General features: G+C 39.2%; 1 protein-coding gene across 1 annotated transcript in view; it reads right to left on the reverse strand.

Moving 5' to 3' along the window:
• Positions 1-1,409: 1,409 nt before the first annotated feature.
• LOC142638615 (serine carboxypeptidase-like 18) overlaps positions 1,410-18,549 on the reverse strand; it is a 34,372-nt gene continuing 17,232 nt past the window's right edge. Inside the window, exons 5-15 of the mRNA XM_075812661.1 lie at positions 9,302-9,404; positions 9,150-9,187; positions 8,928-9,029; positions 8,699-8,779; positions 8,453-8,602; positions 8,232-8,303; positions 7,781-7,905; positions 7,485-7,598; positions 7,300-7,354; positions 6,504-7,194; positions 1,410-2,277 (exon numbers count right to left, since the gene is read on the reverse strand). Coding sequence (XP_075668776.1) covers positions 7,111-7,194; positions 7,300-7,354; positions 7,485-7,598; positions 7,781-7,905; positions 8,232-8,303; positions 8,453-8,602; positions 8,699-8,779; positions 8,928-9,029; positions 9,150-9,187; positions 9,302-9,404 — 924 coding nt within the window. The 3' untranslated portion in view covers positions 1,410-2,277; positions 6,504-7,110. The remainder of the gene's footprint in view (positions 2,278-6,503; positions 7,195-7,299; positions 7,355-7,484; positions 7,599-7,780; positions 7,906-8,231; positions 8,304-8,452; positions 8,603-8,698; positions 8,780-8,927; positions 9,030-9,149; positions 9,188-9,301; positions 9,405-18,549) is intronic.

Here is an 18,549-nt window from a genome sequence, read left to right on the forward strand (position 1 = left end):
ATGCAAAGCAGCGGAAAAATAAATAACACAATGATATGATGACCTTGAAAAACCAAACCGGTAAAAAACCTAGGGAGGATTTAACCTAGCTACCCTCAAGATAAAACTAAAACCACTAAGAAAGAATCGAAGTTTGTACAATAGCGACTTATACCACTAACATCCTATTGCTACCTACCAGTAAAAAACTTACTGACACGACCACGTGCAAGCTCTGAGACCACAAACTCCTTCTTTCTTAGATTCTCCAGCAAGTACAAGCACTCCCACTTGTGTATCTTTAAACTCTTATGGCAGCAACTGAATTATCATCAAGCTCTCTTGAATAAATCTCCTTCTTGATGATCCTAAACTTGTGTGAAGGCAAGCACCTCTTAAATCTCACAAGAGATTCACACAAACAGCAATATGAGCAACATAAAAAACGTGGCTAAGGTTTGCCTTTTATACCTAGGGCAAAACATAAAACCCTACACGTCATATAGGCTTAGGGCTGAGTTGAAAATTCTGCAGAAAAAATAATCTACATGACTTTCAATCGGTCGAGTCTAATTCTCGATCGATCGAGCCAGACAGATTTACATAGTAAATTTTGCAGTTAACTCGATTCTAACTTTACATGAATGACATACTTTGAGCAAGTCTAAAACAAGACTAAAAACCTGTTTTGATCATGGTTTGCCAATAATACACATTAGAGTTCTAATACATTAGTTCCTAAGTACTTAGAACTTAACAAACTCCCCCTTTGGCAATCCGTGACAAAACACAACTAAAAGCTCAAAGATTACAAAGAAAAACCCTTTACAAAAAAAATGCCCATTATAACAAATCCAATCCTAACTACTATCCATCAGTTGCAAGTGTAGACACCAACTCAATTAAATCAACCTATATATTTCCTGAAACACTAAACAAAACGCATAAACGTATGTGTGGAAAATACAAGTAAACAAAATAAGAATCTTGATTTCACAAAACACAAAATATAGACAAATATCAATGAATAACTTATAAATATAAGTCAATAAGCAGTGAAACAAGAAACATATATAAAAATAAATGTATCTCCCCCTAACATGAATTCATCAAGAGCCAAAAATGTAAATACAAAGTGAAGCACCTAAATACAATATAATCTCCACAGGCTCACAAAAACAAACTCTCCCCCTAACTACAAAAGAAGTACTCAAATGTACTCAACTATACTCCCCCTTTTTGTGACGGAATGCCAAAGAGCAATCAGAATCCATCATCAAAAGGAGGTGGCAAAGGCGAACGTCTAAGATGTGCCAAATCCGCTCGCAAAGCACAGAGCTCATCAAGCATGTCCACCAAAATCTGACCATAAGCTACCTAAACGGTCACGACAGTCTCCAATGTACGACGAATGTCAAAGTCATCTGATGTAGATGGTGGAGGAACAACAGCAGCAGCAGCAGCAGCACCTACAGGATCAGCAGACTCCTCACCAAAAGTAAAACCTGTAGAAGAAGAAGGGGGTACGGTACCAAAAGGCTCAACTCGAGGACGTTTAGAGCATGCTCTCATCTGAGCAGCCCTCTACCTAAGAAAAGTGGCACCTATGGGAGCAATAATGTGTACAGGCTCAGAAGCGAGGAAGTCATCTAATCCTAAAAACAACAAAATTTGATGAATGAAAACAGGATTAAAAGAGCATGAGCAGTAGAGGAACTCCTATAAACTTCGTTCAAAGAATGAAGAAACAGATGGCGAAAACTAATAGGAGCATCCGTAACAAGAGCATACAAAAATGCACATTGCTCCAAAGGAATGGTGTGCAGATGAGAAATAGGCCAAAAGGAATGACACGCTATCCAAAAAATAAGATAGGTAGACTCAGTGAGCTCAGTAGAAGTGATCTGAGGATCAGAACCCCACCGGATAGAAGTACCAGTGAGCCGCAGCCAATACTGAAAGGGTAATGGTGTACTCATCACCGCGAATCCAACTCCTAAGGACAGTGTTGGAATCATAGAGATGAATAGAGAGGTTAGAATAGAACTCTCTAATCAAGATGGCTGGAAGGGGTGAGAAATATCTAACAAAGGCAACCAACCCCGACACTCAAAGTTTGCCCTAATGGCAGGATCGAGCTCATCTAACAAAACCTTACGCTCAGCCCAAATCTTTCTCTTAAGGTTAAGTGTCTCAAAGGTCTCTTGGTGCTTCGCACTCAAGAATCTGTCACTCTCAAAGGAAGGGGCAAAAGAAAAGGAGGATGACCTATTGGCTCTAGTCTTCCTAGGCATGGTGCTAGGATAAGGACAGAGACACAAGAGAAATAATAGAACAAAACACAATGGCAGACTGCAAGTTAGCACAACAAAAATATAAAAAATCTATATGATGCATGAACAGATAAATGTCATGATGCATGCTTTAATGCAGTGATAATAAGTTCAATTTTTTAAGTTTAGAATCACAAAATTGGCTGGAGGAAAGAGTTTATAACAAAAACTCCAAAATTTTGAAAACCACTTGTATAATTTTTACTAAATTGACCAATTGATCATCACACAAGTTAGATAACATTTTATAATGATCAAATGCAGTAAACCAACAAGCCAATTTCATCAATCAAACTCAATTTGAACAAAATCCTCAATTTAGATAAATACAAGCCCTAGATTTTCAATTCCTCACAAAACACCAAATTGATCAAATTAAACAAAATAGATCATGATTATAACATTGTATGACAAAAACCCATTGATCAATTTCAGAGAATATGGCTTGAATCATCAAAAACCCCAAAATATGCATAGGTCTGAAAATCACCCTTAAATGCATGAATTTATGCGTGAAACATGAAAATAAAATGCAAAAGAAAGGGTAAAAAAGTCTTACCGGCCTTGGGAGAGGAAAACCTTGCAAAAAGATAGGAGGAAAACGACAAAAATCTTGATTGGAGCCTTGACTGAATTGTATAGAGAGAAAGTGTTGAAAAACTTTTGAAAAGTGAGTTTAACACGTGAAAATCAACTTTAAAAAAAAAAAAAAAAAAATTCTCTACCCGATTTTCGATCGATCGAAAAACATATTCGATCGGTCGAAAATGCTTCGATTGATCCAACACCAATCGAGCACCGATCGACACAAACAGAGGATGACCAAAATTTTTAATCGCAATTTCGATCGATTGAAAAACAGGTTCGACTGGTCAAAATTCTGGAAAAATCTATTTTTGAAAAAATAGAGCAATTTGATGCAAAACTCCTCAAAGCATTGAATTTTATGAATAAATTGCATGAGTATGAGATTAAATGCTGTTAAAAAACACATGTTTTGAACCCAGTTTTCCCAAAATTAAGATTTTCAAACATTCTCCTTGAATTCTCAAGCATCAAATTTATATTACATAAAACTCAAGGGATTTTCAAACTTGGTTGATCAGACCAAAAACACACACAATAACATGTACAATGTTTAGCAAAGAGTAACTTATGTAGTGTGTGCAACTAGCAAAAAGTTTGAAATACATGTGAGGTGATATGTGAATAGAAATCGACCACAAAGTCTACAAAATTCATCACAAAGAATTTGAAAGAGACTATCACCTAAAGAGTTCCATCATATAATTTTCACATCTCCTAGATCATAAACTTGCAATCATGTAAGTTTCTTGAGTTTGCCTCATATTGTACACACAAATTTTAATTGTTCAGAAACTTATTAAAAATAGCCAGGATAATGTACACACCAATTTTATTTATTTGATTTAGCATTAAGTCCAATAATGTACACACCAATTTTAAGAATTTAAACCAAGGCTACACCTTATATTTTTTTTGTGCATGTGCTGCACTTTCTCGAGCACAAAATCTTACGATATGCACTAAGGTGTTCATGATTGGCTAGTGAACAGTGGTGAGATGGTTATTTATGTCTTTCTCAAAAGGTTCATGTCCGACAGTCAAAGACATGTGACTTCAAGATCAAGACAAAGTAATCAAAAACTACAAACATCTTCTCACACAACATGCACTATAAAGCTTGAACTAGTAAAGTGCAGGAAATAAGCTCATCTAAGCTAAACAAGGTACATAGACATGTTGTGTGAAAATAAATTGACCGACCTTGTTTTCAAAACCAAGAAAGTAAATGCAAAACACAATTTTCTTCCCTTTAAAAAAAAAAAAAAAAAAAAAACCTAGAATGAAATGCATGAATGTAATGCAATGCAAACCCTAGAAAAAAAATGGTCACAATGAGTAGAGCAACAAAGCACAAGGACCATGTCAGAAAGACTCAATTAGATTGAGCCTTTTGCATCCAAAACTTTTTAGATGCAAGTCGAGCATTGGAGTTCTTATTCACATGGGAATGATTTCCAACTCCAGGATTGGAATAAAGGTTTAGATCCTTTACTAATTCAACAATGAGTACTATAGGATCTTGTGCTTGAGGCACAGGTACTTTTGGTTTGTTTGCTCTCTTAGCAGCTTGTAACTTGTAACAGTTTGGACGAATGTGCCCAGACTTTCCACAAAAATGACAAACCCATGCAGACTTATCATGTAACTTGTTCTTAGAAAGGGTAGACTTCTTAGGTTTAGACTCTTTCAGATCAACCTTAATCTTCTTGGGAGGTGAAACTTCTATGGGTTTGACAACCTCATGCACAGGGGGTTTGACAACCTCACTCACAACCTCACTCACAAGGGGTTCAGAAGAAGATGAAGGAACAAAGATTGTGAATTAGGTGTAGACACATTGATACTTTCTACAAAACCTAAACCAGTTTTGTCGGAAGGAGACTTTTGAACACTCAACATCTGATCAAGTTTGGAACTAGCAGACCTATTAGTTTGTTCTCTAGCAATAGATAGTTCATGTTCCAAAGATTTAACTTTATCAAGCAAAAGCATGTTCTCAGTCTTCACATTATTCAAAAGTTTAGTAGCATCAAACAGATTCACAAGCAAATTTTTCTTATCAAGCTCAAGAGATGCAATTTTCTTTAAGCCTAATTCAACGCTCATGGCATCCTTTACAGCAACTTTGCAAAGTTTATTGTAGGGTTCTTGAAGATCTGCATCCTCAGAGAGTTCCCCATCAGAAGGGTTCTCTTCAACAGTCACACTTTCATTGACTACAGCAATAGCAGTGAAAGCAATGAAGTTTCCACCCTCGTCACAACTAGACTCATCATCAGAAACTTCATCATCACTAAGGGTTACAACCATAACCTTACCCTTAGACCTCAAGAATGTTGGACGTTCAGATTTCATGTGACCATACCCTTGACATCCAAAACATTGAGGACCCATAGAATTATTAGAAGATTGACCTACTTTTTCTCTAGGTTTTTCAATTTTGTTAACCTTAGTAGGATCATTCTTCCTAAAGTTTCTAGGTTCATTAGTGTTTTCACCTCTTGCCCTTCTGTTGCTATTTCTAAGGAAATTCCTAAAGTTCTTGGCAAGGTAAGCAATCTCTGTAGCAGAGAGCAAGTCATCAAATCCACCAACATCAACATCATCAACAGACTTAAGAGCCATTGATTTGGTTTTGCTAGTTTTGGGTAGGTATAACTCATAGGATTGAAGAGATCCTACAAGTTCATCAACGGGGATGGAGTCCACATCCTTGCTCTCAGTGATGACAGTCACTTTAGGTCTAAAATCTTCAATTAAAAATCTAAGAATCTTCCTAACAATTTTACAAGTTGTATGCAGAATTAACAATGTCATTAAGTTTAGCATAGAATTCATCAAAAGATTCATCATCAGACATCCTAATACTTTCAAATCTAGTTGTTAATTGTTGCAACTTATTGATCTTAACTGCCTTTGTGCCTTCATGCACAGTCTGAAGGATATCCAAGCAATGTGAACAACCTCAAAATTAGAGATTCTCTTAAATTCCTCCATAGAAACAACATTAAAGATAGCATTCATAGCTTTGCTATTGAAGGCAGCTGCTTCTTTCTGAGAAGTTTGCCACTCACTCACAGGAGTAGTGGGCTTCTCCTATCCATATTCAACGGAGTTCCAGACTCTCTCATCAATGGATTTCAAGAATGCTTTCATCTTGACTTTCCAGTAAGCATAATTATTCCTATCAAAGTGAGGAGGAATAACAAGAGAGTGTCCGTGTTGTATGACAACTGAGGTCAATGATTAGCTCAGAGATCAAAAGATCTACACACAAGAGCTACCTGCTCTGATACCAATTGTAAATTTTTTTTAGACCCCTTAAAACAATCAGTCTAACCTAGTTATTTAGCCAAGTTATTAACTTAGGTAAATTATGCAAATCTAGGTTAACATAAAACAATCATATCATGCAAAGTAGTGGAAAAATAAATAATACAATGATATGATGACCTAGGAAAACCAAACTGGTAAAAAACCTAGGGATGATTTAACCTAGCTATCCTCAAGGTAAAACTGAAACCACTATGAAAGAATCGAAATTTGTACAATAACGACTTAGACCACTAACATTTTATTGCTACCCACCAGTAGAAAACTTACTGACACGATCACGTGCAAGCTCCGAGACCACGAACTCCTTCTTTCTTGGATTCTCCAGCAAGTACAAGCACTCCCGCTTGTGTATCTTTAAGCTCTTATAGTAGCAACTGAATAATCATCAAGCTCTTAAATAAATCTCATTCTTGATGATCCTAAGCTTGTGTAAAGGCAAGCACCTCTTAGATCTCACAAGAGATTCACACAAACAACAATATGAGCAACATAAAAAACGTGGTTTAGGTTTGTCTTTTATACATGGGGCAAAATATAAAACCCTACATGTCATATGGGCTTAGGGCTAAGTTGGAAATTTTGCAGAAAAAACAATCTGCACGAATTTCGATCGGTCGAGTCTAATTCTTAATCAATCGAGTCAGACAGATTTACACAGTAACTTCTGCAGTTAACTCGATTCCAACTTTACATGAATGACATACTTTAAGCAAGTCTAAAACAAGACTGAACACCTGTTTTGATCATGGTTTGCTAATAATACACATTAGAGTTCTAATACATTAGTTCCTAAGTACTTTGAACCTAACACACTTATTACTAGGAATAAAATATGCTTTAACATTCCTCCAAAAGCAATAATTGAAGGGAAGAACTAGAGAGGATAGTAGTGAATCCATCTATGGAACATGTCATAACATTCCTTGCGTTTGTACTCTGTTGGAGAGTGTCCAGCTCCCTACACAAATTTAAAAGAATTAATGTAATTTTATTTTATTTTAATTAATTGCTTGCATAAATAAATGAAAATTTTTTAATGAAAAATTAAGGTTCTTTTTCTTGCCTTTATAGTTGCATATGTCAAACGATAATCGCTATTTGTGTATTTCCTTGTGTACCTAGAGAATAATATACACATTATTAACAATAAGAAAACAACAATAACAGTAAAGCCTTAGTTTTCAGTGGGAAAAAGAAAATGGAAGGAAACAAAATGCTTAAGTCCGATATCGTATCTTATAAACTCACCCTGCAACCTGACCATCAACAAACCATGGTCTCCATTCAGTATCAATTGTCAAATCTAGAGAAATTATCCATTGCTCAACAGCAATATGTGTGACAGACATGTCATGATCGCCACTGCAAGAGTAAAATTGTAGATATGAATAAAATTATTAATTATCTGGCACATACAATTTAAATTGCTGTAATTTAATTATGTAACTAATTCTTATATTTCAGTTTGGTTTTATATTAGTAATAGCATAAGTAATAATTAATACAAATAAATACTTAAGTGTAGTGATCTTGTAGATTGGAACCTGAAAACCAGGATTTGCAAGCCTGAATTGGTCAGATTTTTATGATAGGGAATTGCATCTTTGACATTATAGGAGTACTCCGAGGTCAAGGTGATGTTGCATCTAAAGACTTCTTTGACTGTTCCCTGTAGAGATAACTCACAATACAAGCAGTTTAGTGCCCATCAGCTTTTCATTGATAGTAATTAAAATATTCACAATTTCTTTTTTAATTGTTGATGGGGATGTTATTTTGTAAAAGAAAATTTGTCCTTAAACTTTTTGTTTGTCATTGTATTGAACTATCAAGAATTACTTATTTAGCACCCATTTTCTTTTCATTGATAGCATACTTAAAATATTCACAGTTTCTTTTTTAATTGTTGATGTGAATGTTTATTTTGTAAAAGAAAAGATTTGTGTCCTCAAACTTCTTGTTTGTCATTGTACTGTTCTATCAAGAATTACTTACCGGTCGAACATGAAGAGCACCTTGGACACTTTTATAATTTATCCATATGTCAAAGAGAATATAATCAAAATTCTGCAAAAATAAAGTGACAAATAAATAAATGAATAAAATTAGTTCCACTATTGTACAGTCTTACATTTATAACAAGTGCAAGAGCGTTGCTTTATCCACACACACACACACACACAAAAAGTGCTAGAATGTGAGAGAGGATATTTTACTTTGCACCAAAAGTCTCCATTCCTAGACCATGGTAGGATGAAATCTCTTGAGTTTTCATTAAGAAATCCTTGAGCACCTTCTTTTGGTTTTGGTGATATGAACGCACAATTGGGACCCAAGATATCTGCTTCATTTACTTGCTCTATGCACTAAATATTCAGATTAACGATCACTCATTCTTGGTGCCCATATAATTGACCAAAATCTATGATGTTATGATAAACATAAGTGATACTCTATCCAACCTGGGATATTGATGCAACTGCCTCGGTGCAGTTTGCATTTGTCGAATCGATGTAATTCCCATTGCAACTAGTTTTGGCTGACTGAAATAGCACTTAACAAAAACAACTATGAAGATGATAGCCAAAATGTGAAACGCAAATGAAACCCAATTAGCTAGTTTTAGTTACTTATCAAAACCTGTCTTAAATTGTTATAAAAAAAAAAAACCTTGTCTTAAGTCTTAACTACCTTATACATTGCATCTGATATTAGACCCATTCGGTGCGCAAATATTACTCTTGTGTTATCTTCGAGAACTGAATTTGTATGTGGGCATCCAAGCGAGAGTCCCTTGCATTATTTTGAAGAACATTATATTCTAATATTCATCGAAATACCAAATGAAAAGGATTTATATAAAAAGAAAAAAAAGAAGAAGAGAAATTCAAGTCCAATAATTTGATTGTGTACTTTGATATTCACTTGAGGCTCAATTCCTGCTTCATTGCCTGCAACTCAATAAAATCGAATCAAGTTTGAAGATTGTGATTAATATTGAGTATACTAGAGACTTGATTCAATGAGGTAAGCTCTGTTAGATGCTTGTGATCAATATAAGTTACCATTTATAATATCTTGGGCTAGAATTGGAGTGACCACTCCTTGATATGAGTCGCTCCCAAGGTAGACCGGATTGTTCATGAAATCTGAGTGTTCGATCAACCACTGTGTCACGAATAAACATATCATGAGTTAATAAAAATATGCTTGCCTTCCATGGAACTAATTTTAGTAATTTGGTTTTAAAAAATTACACTCGGTCTCCCCTTAATTCTAATCGCCATAAAAAAAATGTATAGATCTAAAATTTTAAATAAAATGAACAAGCCTAAAAAAATTAGCTTAATAACAAAAATTACCAATAGTAAAGCTAAAAAAATTAAACTCAATCAACAAATTTTATTCAAAACAAACAACCTGACCCTTTAAAAAATTTTAAACAAAATAATTTTGCTCTTAACTAGTAGCAAACACAAGCATCGAAGACACACGCCAAGTATCATTTTTTTTTTTAATAATTGATTGCATTGTAATGTATTAAGAAACAATAATTTGTTTTTTTACTTTTTTTTTTGTTTATACTTCTCTGCCCCCCCTAACTTGAAGTTCTGCCTCCATCTTTGCTCCTATGAGCATTAGCAGAGACTCAATATTAAAAAACTATAGAACACTTTAGTTTTTTAATCAAATTCTTGCTAAATTCATATCAAATCCCTTGCATCAAACTTAATAGTTCTACTATATTGCAAATTATACTCCTAAACTTTGTAATAATTTAAATTTCGCCCCTTGAATTTTCAAAATTTTGATCCACTCTCCTAAAGTTAGGTATTGTTTGGATTTGCTCCCTTCCATCAATACACTATGTTTGTCCTTTCATTAAATGCCAAATTGGTACCCCAATGACATCTTCTATGTTTGTAATTGATTTGGTTTTGCACCCTTTATGTTTGGGGCTGTTTTGATTAATTTTAAACTTTAATAAATTAACAGTTAGGCACAGTGCATTGACAGAAGCAAGTAAATCCAAACAATACCTAACATTATGGGAGTAGATCAAAATTTTGAAACTTTATAGGGCAAAATCAAAATTACTCCAATTAAATGGTTTAGGTGGAAGAGCAAGAGTGTCATCATACAAGAGTCGAACACTATTTAGAATTTTTTTTTTTTTTGGAGAATCCACCCTGATGTTATTAAGAATCACGCTGGAAAATCAGCAATTACAAGGGAAGAAAATTATAGAGGAACAAACTCCATCCAAACAATTAAAGGGAAAGAAAACCTAGTTCTCTTAGCGAAAGCAGGGGCTACAGAATTACTCTACCTTCTTACATGAGAGAAGGAGTAAATTTTAAGGGTCTGTTTGGTTGGAGGGGTGGAAAAGTGGGAGGATAGAAAATATTTTAATTTCCCTCCTTTTTGTTTGGTTGGGAGTAGAAAATAGAGGGATGGAAAAAGTGAATTTGTGTAAATTTACTTATATACCCTTAATAAAAAAATGATACCCAATTAAAAAAACAAAAAAAATGCAATTACCCAAATTTATTAAAAAATAAAAATCATGTCTAAAAAAAATTGCATCTAAACAAAACAAAAAAACACAAAAAATGAGAAAGAAGAGCAACATTGGACAAAGCTTGCCCCTAGGAAAAAAAAAAAAAAAGAACATCCAAGAAAAAAGAAAAGAAAGAATTAGCCAATGTCAAAACCTCCACAACAAAAAAAAAAAAAAAAAAAGCAACGTATTGGACTAAGCTCATGTGCAAATGTAAATGGGCATTTTTGTCATATATCTATCAAATTCCCCCCACTTAGTTTCTCTCCATTTTGGAGAGAACTTTTTGGTGAGCCTGGAGAGAAAACACATGAACCCTTCTGTAAGTGCACAATTGTGCCTGGACCCAAAAACAAACGCGGGCTCAAGCCCAATGAGCCTTAAACAATAAAATTTGTAGAGTGTGGATTTGAAATCTAGTTTTAGGGGTGTTGGAAGCTTGACAAACAGGCTAAAGTGTTACAATATTTGCAAGTAATAAGCGAATGAGACAAAGGAACCTCCTCAGACGTAAGCCGATGACGATCTATGTATTATTTCTCTTTTTCTTCCAAAGATTACAGTCCTAATTTCTTCCCTTCTCCTTCTTCTTTTTCTTTACTCTCTTCTCTTCTTAAATACTCCTTTTTCCCCCTTCTCCACGTGTCACCCAAATCTTCTCTCCCCCTCTCCACCACCTTCCTAAAGTCCTTAAATAATGGCAGGAAGGTGGGATTCTACTGTTCAGGGGTCACTTCCCCATTAATGCGGCCAGGGAAGTAGGTGCAGGATCTTTAATGTGGAGGTAGTAGCCTTTTTCTGAGATATTTCTCTCACACCGTTGCATCTAGAGGGTATTTGGATCCCCCTCTTAACCAACAGTTTTTTCCAGAACTCTGCATTGATTTTTTTGGTGAATCCCAGGGTCATTGCGGGCCTGTCCGAGGAGAGATTCGTCCTCGAACGAATCCTCCGACTTTCGCTCTGTGGGCCAACTTGTAGTTCTAAAGGCTTTTGGTCAAAAGCGGACTGACACCCATCAACAAAGCCCAAGGCCCAAATAACTGTTCAGGCTTCTTTTACTCCCCATAATAGCCCCTCAAAACCTTTTTTTTCCCCATCCGAGGAGAAAAATAGGGTTTTGATCCAACCAGAGTACCTTCCACACGTTTCGTACATCACCACATGTGTGTGGATTATTCCGTTTCCAAGGGAATGCCATCTGATGCTTCGAATTCTAGAACGCGCGCATTTATGACCGCAAGTTACACCCTGTTCCCCACGTTCAACGGTGAGATGGGCATCCAACGGTTTACGTCGCCCCCTGAAAATTTGGGCGGGACGAATCCAATTTCGAGGCTGCCTCCCGCACGTCAAAACGCTTGGAAACCCGCGCCTTCATTCATTTCTTTAGAATTCAATCACATCAAAGTATCTGCCCTCGTCTTTTCTCTCCAGAAACCCGTGAAAATTCGCATAACCAAAAACTCGTAAGTTCTTACTTTCTCTACTCCTTTCTCCTCAGATTCTATCCTCGGCTCCCTTCTTAACCACTTCCCTTTCGAAACTTGCCTTTTCTTTTCTCCTAGATGGGTAGATTTAAGTGCTTAGTTGATACCGCTGCTGGGATGGAAGGCTTTAGAGCCAAATACCAGATTCCCAGCGATATAGGTTTAGAATATTGCCTAGCAGAAGCCGTAGGTGGCTCTAGGAATACGAGAGAGGTCATCATCCCTATGATTGCCTTCATAGAAGGTGGGATGATCCTCCCTATGAGAAGCGTAACTAGGGAATACCTTCGCAACCACAGGTTGTGCCCAGACCAATGCACACCCAATGTATTTAGGGTCTTAGGAAGTGTCAACGCTCTAAATGAGCAAATGGGCTTAAATCTCACATGGCACGACGTTACCTTCATGTATGAGTGCCACAAACTTAGGAGCGTAGGTTATTATATTAAGTCACGGTCTAGTATAGTTAGGTTAATCTCTTGTCTGCCCAAGTCTAATAAAGGCATGAAGGACGACTACCTCATCGCCTCAGGCAATTGGCACCACGGCCCTCACTGCCCAGTCGTATGAGGAGATCCAGGTGTGACTCCTTAGGATCTAATTTCCCTACCCCGTAATTCAATCAAAAAATCTTTAAATGTTTATTTCCTTTTGCACACTGTTAATTTCGATTTTTCATATGTATTACAGATCTGACCATACTTGCCTTTTTTGGTGTCCTTTTTCACAGATAAATAGCACGTGCGCCCACGCATGAGCCATTGCAACGTTGCTGATTTAAACCGCGTACTCCGCTCGGAAGTTTTTGTGAGTGAAGACTTGCAAGTTAGAGCGGCTCACATAATACTAGGGTACGACCCCATATCCTCGGATTTCCAAGAGATAGAGAACGCGATTATCGCGGGGGACAGGAGGCGCAGGAGAATAAACGTAGCAAGGCCGAACTTTCTCGCCGACTACGACATTCCTGACGAACTCAACACCATTCTATACACATGACCCATCGCGGCGATCCCTCTCTCGACGCATTCTTAGACAACTGCCGCCCCGGAGGAGCAAGTGTCCTCGTCGCACTCATTGGACGAGGAGATAGACCAATTTTAGCTCAAGGATATCGAAAGACCCCGAGGAAATCAGTTTGTCGTACTCTCTGACGAGGAAGACGAGCCCGCCGAGGCCTCCGGAGTTGCAGGTCTAATAGTTACACGTTTGGACGACAGTTCCGAGGAAAAAGAGATGGACGTGCTCAAAGGCCTTCTGAACAAGAGAGGCGAGAGAGCCGCCAAGAAAGGAGCGGGGGGGTCTCAAGTTCCCCCGTCCTTGCCACCACCCCCTCCCTCAACCGATCTTAAGCCTCCTGTCGAGGAGCCCAAGAAGAAAAGAAAGGGGGAGGCCGAGGAGGCTGGTGGTAAGGAGCTGAAAAAACAAAAACAACAGCCACAGCAAGCTCAACAGCAGAAACTGGACAAGGGCAAGGGACGTGCTCGTTCAGTTGAAAGCGGGGAGATTAGGGACCTGGCCGAAGTTCGCCGAGCACCGGCAACCTGGTCTCCCGAGTTGAGACTGAACGGCGCACCAATCTCCTGTCAGTCCAACATCAGGGCGTTCCAACAAGGCCACGCCCTCCACCTGGCTGATGCGTTGGAACGTCCCCTTCTGCTGCCCAAGGATATGGAAGCCTTGGAAAAAATGAGCCAACCTCAGCTGTTCCTTTCTTTGAAAAAGGACTTGGCCCTGGTAAGTTTCACTCCTTACGTACATTTCGTTTTTCATGATCTCTGACTATTAATGAATGTTTTACTGCGTCTAACCCTTTGATACTTTGTCACAGGCCGTTCAAGAGGTCTTTGTCGCCGAAAAGTTCGTGGAGGATTCTCGGAAGAAGGCTAGAATGGAGCTAGAGATTCGGATGGAGATGGAGAAGTCCCTAGGCTAGGCCCTCGCAGAAAATGAGAAACTCTCCTATCAGCTGGCCAACCTAAAAAGAGAAAAAGACGGTGCCGAGGCCAGTTTGAGGACGATGAGGACTCAAGTGGAGGGGCAGCGTAAGCTTCTTCATCAAAAGGATGATGAGCTCTCTAAGGCTTAGAAGGAACGCTCTGACTTGGAGAAGGAGCTTGCGAAAATGAAGGAGGAAGCTCACACTTTCAAGGCTTCATTGGAGGCTGCGAAGAAGGCTAGTTACAAGGAAGGGGTGGCGGCGACAAAAGACCAGCTGACAGAGGCATTCGCGGCCTTATGCTGAGAATACTGTCAGCAGGTCTGGGGCGAAGCCTTAAACGCTGCAGGGGTTCCTTCAGCTTCCGAGCTGAGGAAGCCCGAGAACGTTTGGCTTCCCCTTGACATACAGGAGATAGAAGAGGCTCCTGCTGTCACGCCTGCCCCTGACACAGCTCCTTCTTCTCTCCCCCCTGTGATCCCAGAGCCCATTCCGGATCCTATAGGACATACAAGTCCCAATAAAGAGAAGGAAGAGTGTGGAGGTGCCGAGAAGGACCTAAGCCAAAGTGTGGAGCCCACTGTCCCTCCAGCAGCTACAGCAGACAAAGGGAAACAGGTTTTGTCTTCCTTCGAGTTAGAGTTAAAAAACACTGAGGCTACCAGCACTTCCCAGCAAGACCCCCCTCCAAAAGCTTAAGGTCGAGCCTAGGGCTTCTTTTTCTTTGTAATTAAGAATTTCCATGTAATATATATCAAAACAATTAATGAAAGACAATTTCGTTTGATTTTCATTTGATTTGTACTTATTTATCTTTATGTTTACCATGGGAGTTCTCATTAGCACACAACGAAAGAATGAATGGAACAACTAAATCCACTTTAAATAGTTAAACAATTACAACTTTAAACAACAATACCCATACTTGCCTTGTACCTCGCAAATTTCATCTTAGGAGTATAGCAAGCACGAAGCAATAACGAACGCCTAACAGGCTAACTTAACTTTTTACTACATCTGTAAAGTAAAGTGTTCAAGAACCTGACAAAAACAGACTTGGTTTAGATGGTAAGTAGTGCCTCACTTTGCCAACCAATGTGATACTAAAACTTGTATCCTGAAACGTTAATTTTAGCAAAGTGTGGGGTCCGAGGTCCCTACCTTGCCAAATTTCTGCTTGATACTTAAAAATGTATAACTCAAGATTCTATTTAACTATGGTTCTGTTTAACAAATGATAGGATATCAATTTCCACAAGGTATGTGGTCTGAGGATCATACTTAACCAAGTTTCTATTTGATACTTAAGAACATATCAATTTTCACAAGGTATGTGGTCCGAGGACCATGCATTACCAAGTTTCTGTTTGATACTTAAGAACATATCAATTTCCACAAGGTATGTGGTCCGAGGACCATGCATTACCAAATTTCTGTTTGATACTTAAGAACATATCAATTTCCACAAGGTATGTGGTCCGAGGACCATGCATTACCAAGTTGCTGTTTGATACTTAAGAACATATCAATTTCCACAAGGTATGTGGTCCGAGGACCATGCATTACCAAGTTTCTGTTTGATACTTAAGAACATATCAATTTCCACAAGGTATGTGGTCCGAGGACCATGCATTACCAAGTTTCTGTTTGATACTTAAGAACATATCAATTTTCACAAGGTATGTGGTCCGAGGACCATGCATTACCAAGTTTCTATTTGATACTTAAGAACATATCAATTTTCACAAGGTATGTGGTCCGAGGACCATGCATTACCAAGTTTCTGTTTGATACTTAGAAACAGTAACTTCAGATGTTAATTTCCCCAAAGTAGAAGGCCCGAGGACCCGACATAACTAAGGTTCTGTTTAACAAATGATAGGATATCAATTTCCACAAGATATGTGGTCCGAGGACCATACTTAACCAAGTTTCTGTTTGATACTCAATAATAGTAATTTATAAGCCCATATAAATTCATAATTTAGACCACGAAGAACAAAAGCACCTTTTATGAATAATAATACCTTCTAAGGTTGTTTACATTCCATGGGCGTTGTACAACCTTTTCATCTAGATCAGCTAGTCGATATGACCCTATGCCTGCTACAAAAACAATGCGATATGGTCATTCTCAGTTTGGTCCCAGCTTACCCCAAGCTGGGTTCTTAGCAGTACCCACAACTTTTCTCAGCACCAAATCCCCAGGCGCAAGTGGCCTTAACTTTACATGGGCATCATACCCTCGTTTAAGCTTCTGCTGGTAATAAGCCATTTGGACCATAGTTGCCTCTCGCCGTTCCTCAACTAAATCCAGGCCTTTCTCTAGGAGGCCGTCGTTGTTTTCTGGACTAAAAGAACTCGTCCTCAGCGTGGGGAAACCGGATTCTAAAGGTATCACCGCCTCGGTGCCATAAGTCATGGAGAATGGCGTTTCTCCAGTGGATCTACGCGGCGTCGTTCGATACGTCCATAAAACATGTGGCAGTTCTTCTACCCACCTGCCCTTCGCATCGTCCAGCCTTTTCTTAAGTCCACTGACTATGACCTTATTAACAGCCTCGGCTTGCCATTTCCCTAAGGATAAGCTGGAGTGGAATATCTATTTATGATGCCCATGTCACCACAATATTTCCTAAAAGCTCTGCTATCAAATTGAACGCCATTGTCCGAAATAAGTGTGCGTGGTACCCCAAATCTGGTGATGATGTTCTTCCAGATAAACTTCTTGGAATCGACATCCCTAATATTTGCTAAGGGCTCAGCCTCGACCCATTTAGTGAAGTAGTCGATCCCCACGAGCAGCACCTTTTGTTTCCTATAGCCCTCGGGAATGGCCCTACTATGTCCAATCCCCATTGAGCGAAGGGCCAAGGACTGGAGAGAGGATTAAGGACTCCCCCAGGCTGATGAATGTTAAGAGCGAACCTCTGGCATTGATCACACTTTCTTGCATAGTCCTGAGCTTCCTTCTACATATTGGGCCACCAATATCCCTGAGTCAGGGCCCTATGAGCTAGGGACCTTCCCCCAGTGTGGCTTCCACAAATTCCCTCATGTAGTTCTTCCAAAAGTGCCTCCATTGACTCGGGGTGCACGCATAATAGGTATGGTCCGGAGAAGGATCGTTTATACAGCTTCTAGTCCTCGGACAACCAGAAACGCGGTGCCTTTCGTCAGATCTTGTCTGCTTCAGACTTGTCCTCGGGAAGAATGTCGTTTTTCAGAAAAGATATCATAGGATCGATCCAACTAGGTCCAGACCTTATCAAATGGATACGGGCTGCACCAACAGTGGTAAGAGCTGGCTTTAGCAAATCTTCGACAAGGATAACACTGGGCAAACACTGAGCCGAGGATGTTGCTAAGGTAGCCAAAGAATCCGCATGTGTATTTCCACCTCTAGAAACGTGAGACAGGGTCAAGGAATCAAACTTAGATTGCAGATGCTTGACCTAGGCCAAGTATTCTTGCATTCTTGGATCCCTAGCCTCCATGGTCCCTATCACCAGGCCGACCACTAACTGAGAATTCGAGATCATATGAACTCCCTTTCCGCCCATCCTATGTACCATGCTCATGCCGACCAGGACTGCTTCGTACTCGGCCTCGTTATTAGTAGCTGAGAACGCCAATCTCAAAGATTTTTCGAAGACAATCCCCTCAGGAGACACCAAAATAAGTCCAACACCAGACCCCCTCTGGTTAGCTGCCCCATCAACAGACACTTTCGACGTCGGAGGTCCTATGTCTGTGATCGTGCCAACTAATTTTTCATCCATGTGTGATTCCTTCACAGTTTCTTCTAACAATGGTTCGGCAAACTCTACCAGCAAATCTGCGAGAACCTGGCCCTTTACCGAGGTGCGCGGCATGTACTTGATATCAAAGGCTCCTAAAATAGTTCCCCATTCAGCCACCCTTCCAGAGTAGTCTGCGCTGCGCAACACTGACTTGAGAGGCAGTTGGGTCAGAACTACAATGGTGTGGGACTGGAAATAGTGGGGAAGCTTCCGCGTGGCATGGACTACGGCTAGAAGCGCTTTCTCCAAAAGTAGGTAACCCCCCTCGGCTTCATTCAAGGATTTACTGACGTAGTAGACCGATCTTTGCACCCCACCGTCGTCCCTTATAAGTACCAGGCTGACCGCATGGACGGCCACCGCCAGGTATGCAAACAGGACTTCATCCACCTCAGGCCGAGACATAATGGGTGGCCGGGAAAGATATTCCTTAAGTTGTTGGAAAGCTACAACGCACTCCTCGGACCATTGGAACCCCTTCCACTTGTTCAACAGTTGGAAGAAAGGCCTGCATCTGTCA

This window comes from Castanea sativa, chromosome 6, assembly GCF_040712315.1.
Source record: "Castanea sativa cultivar Marrone di Chiusa Pesio chromosome 6, ASM4071231v1".
In the NCBI taxonomy this organism is placed as follows: Eukaryota; Viridiplantae; Streptophyta; class Magnoliopsida; order Fagales; family Fagaceae; genus Castanea; species Castanea sativa.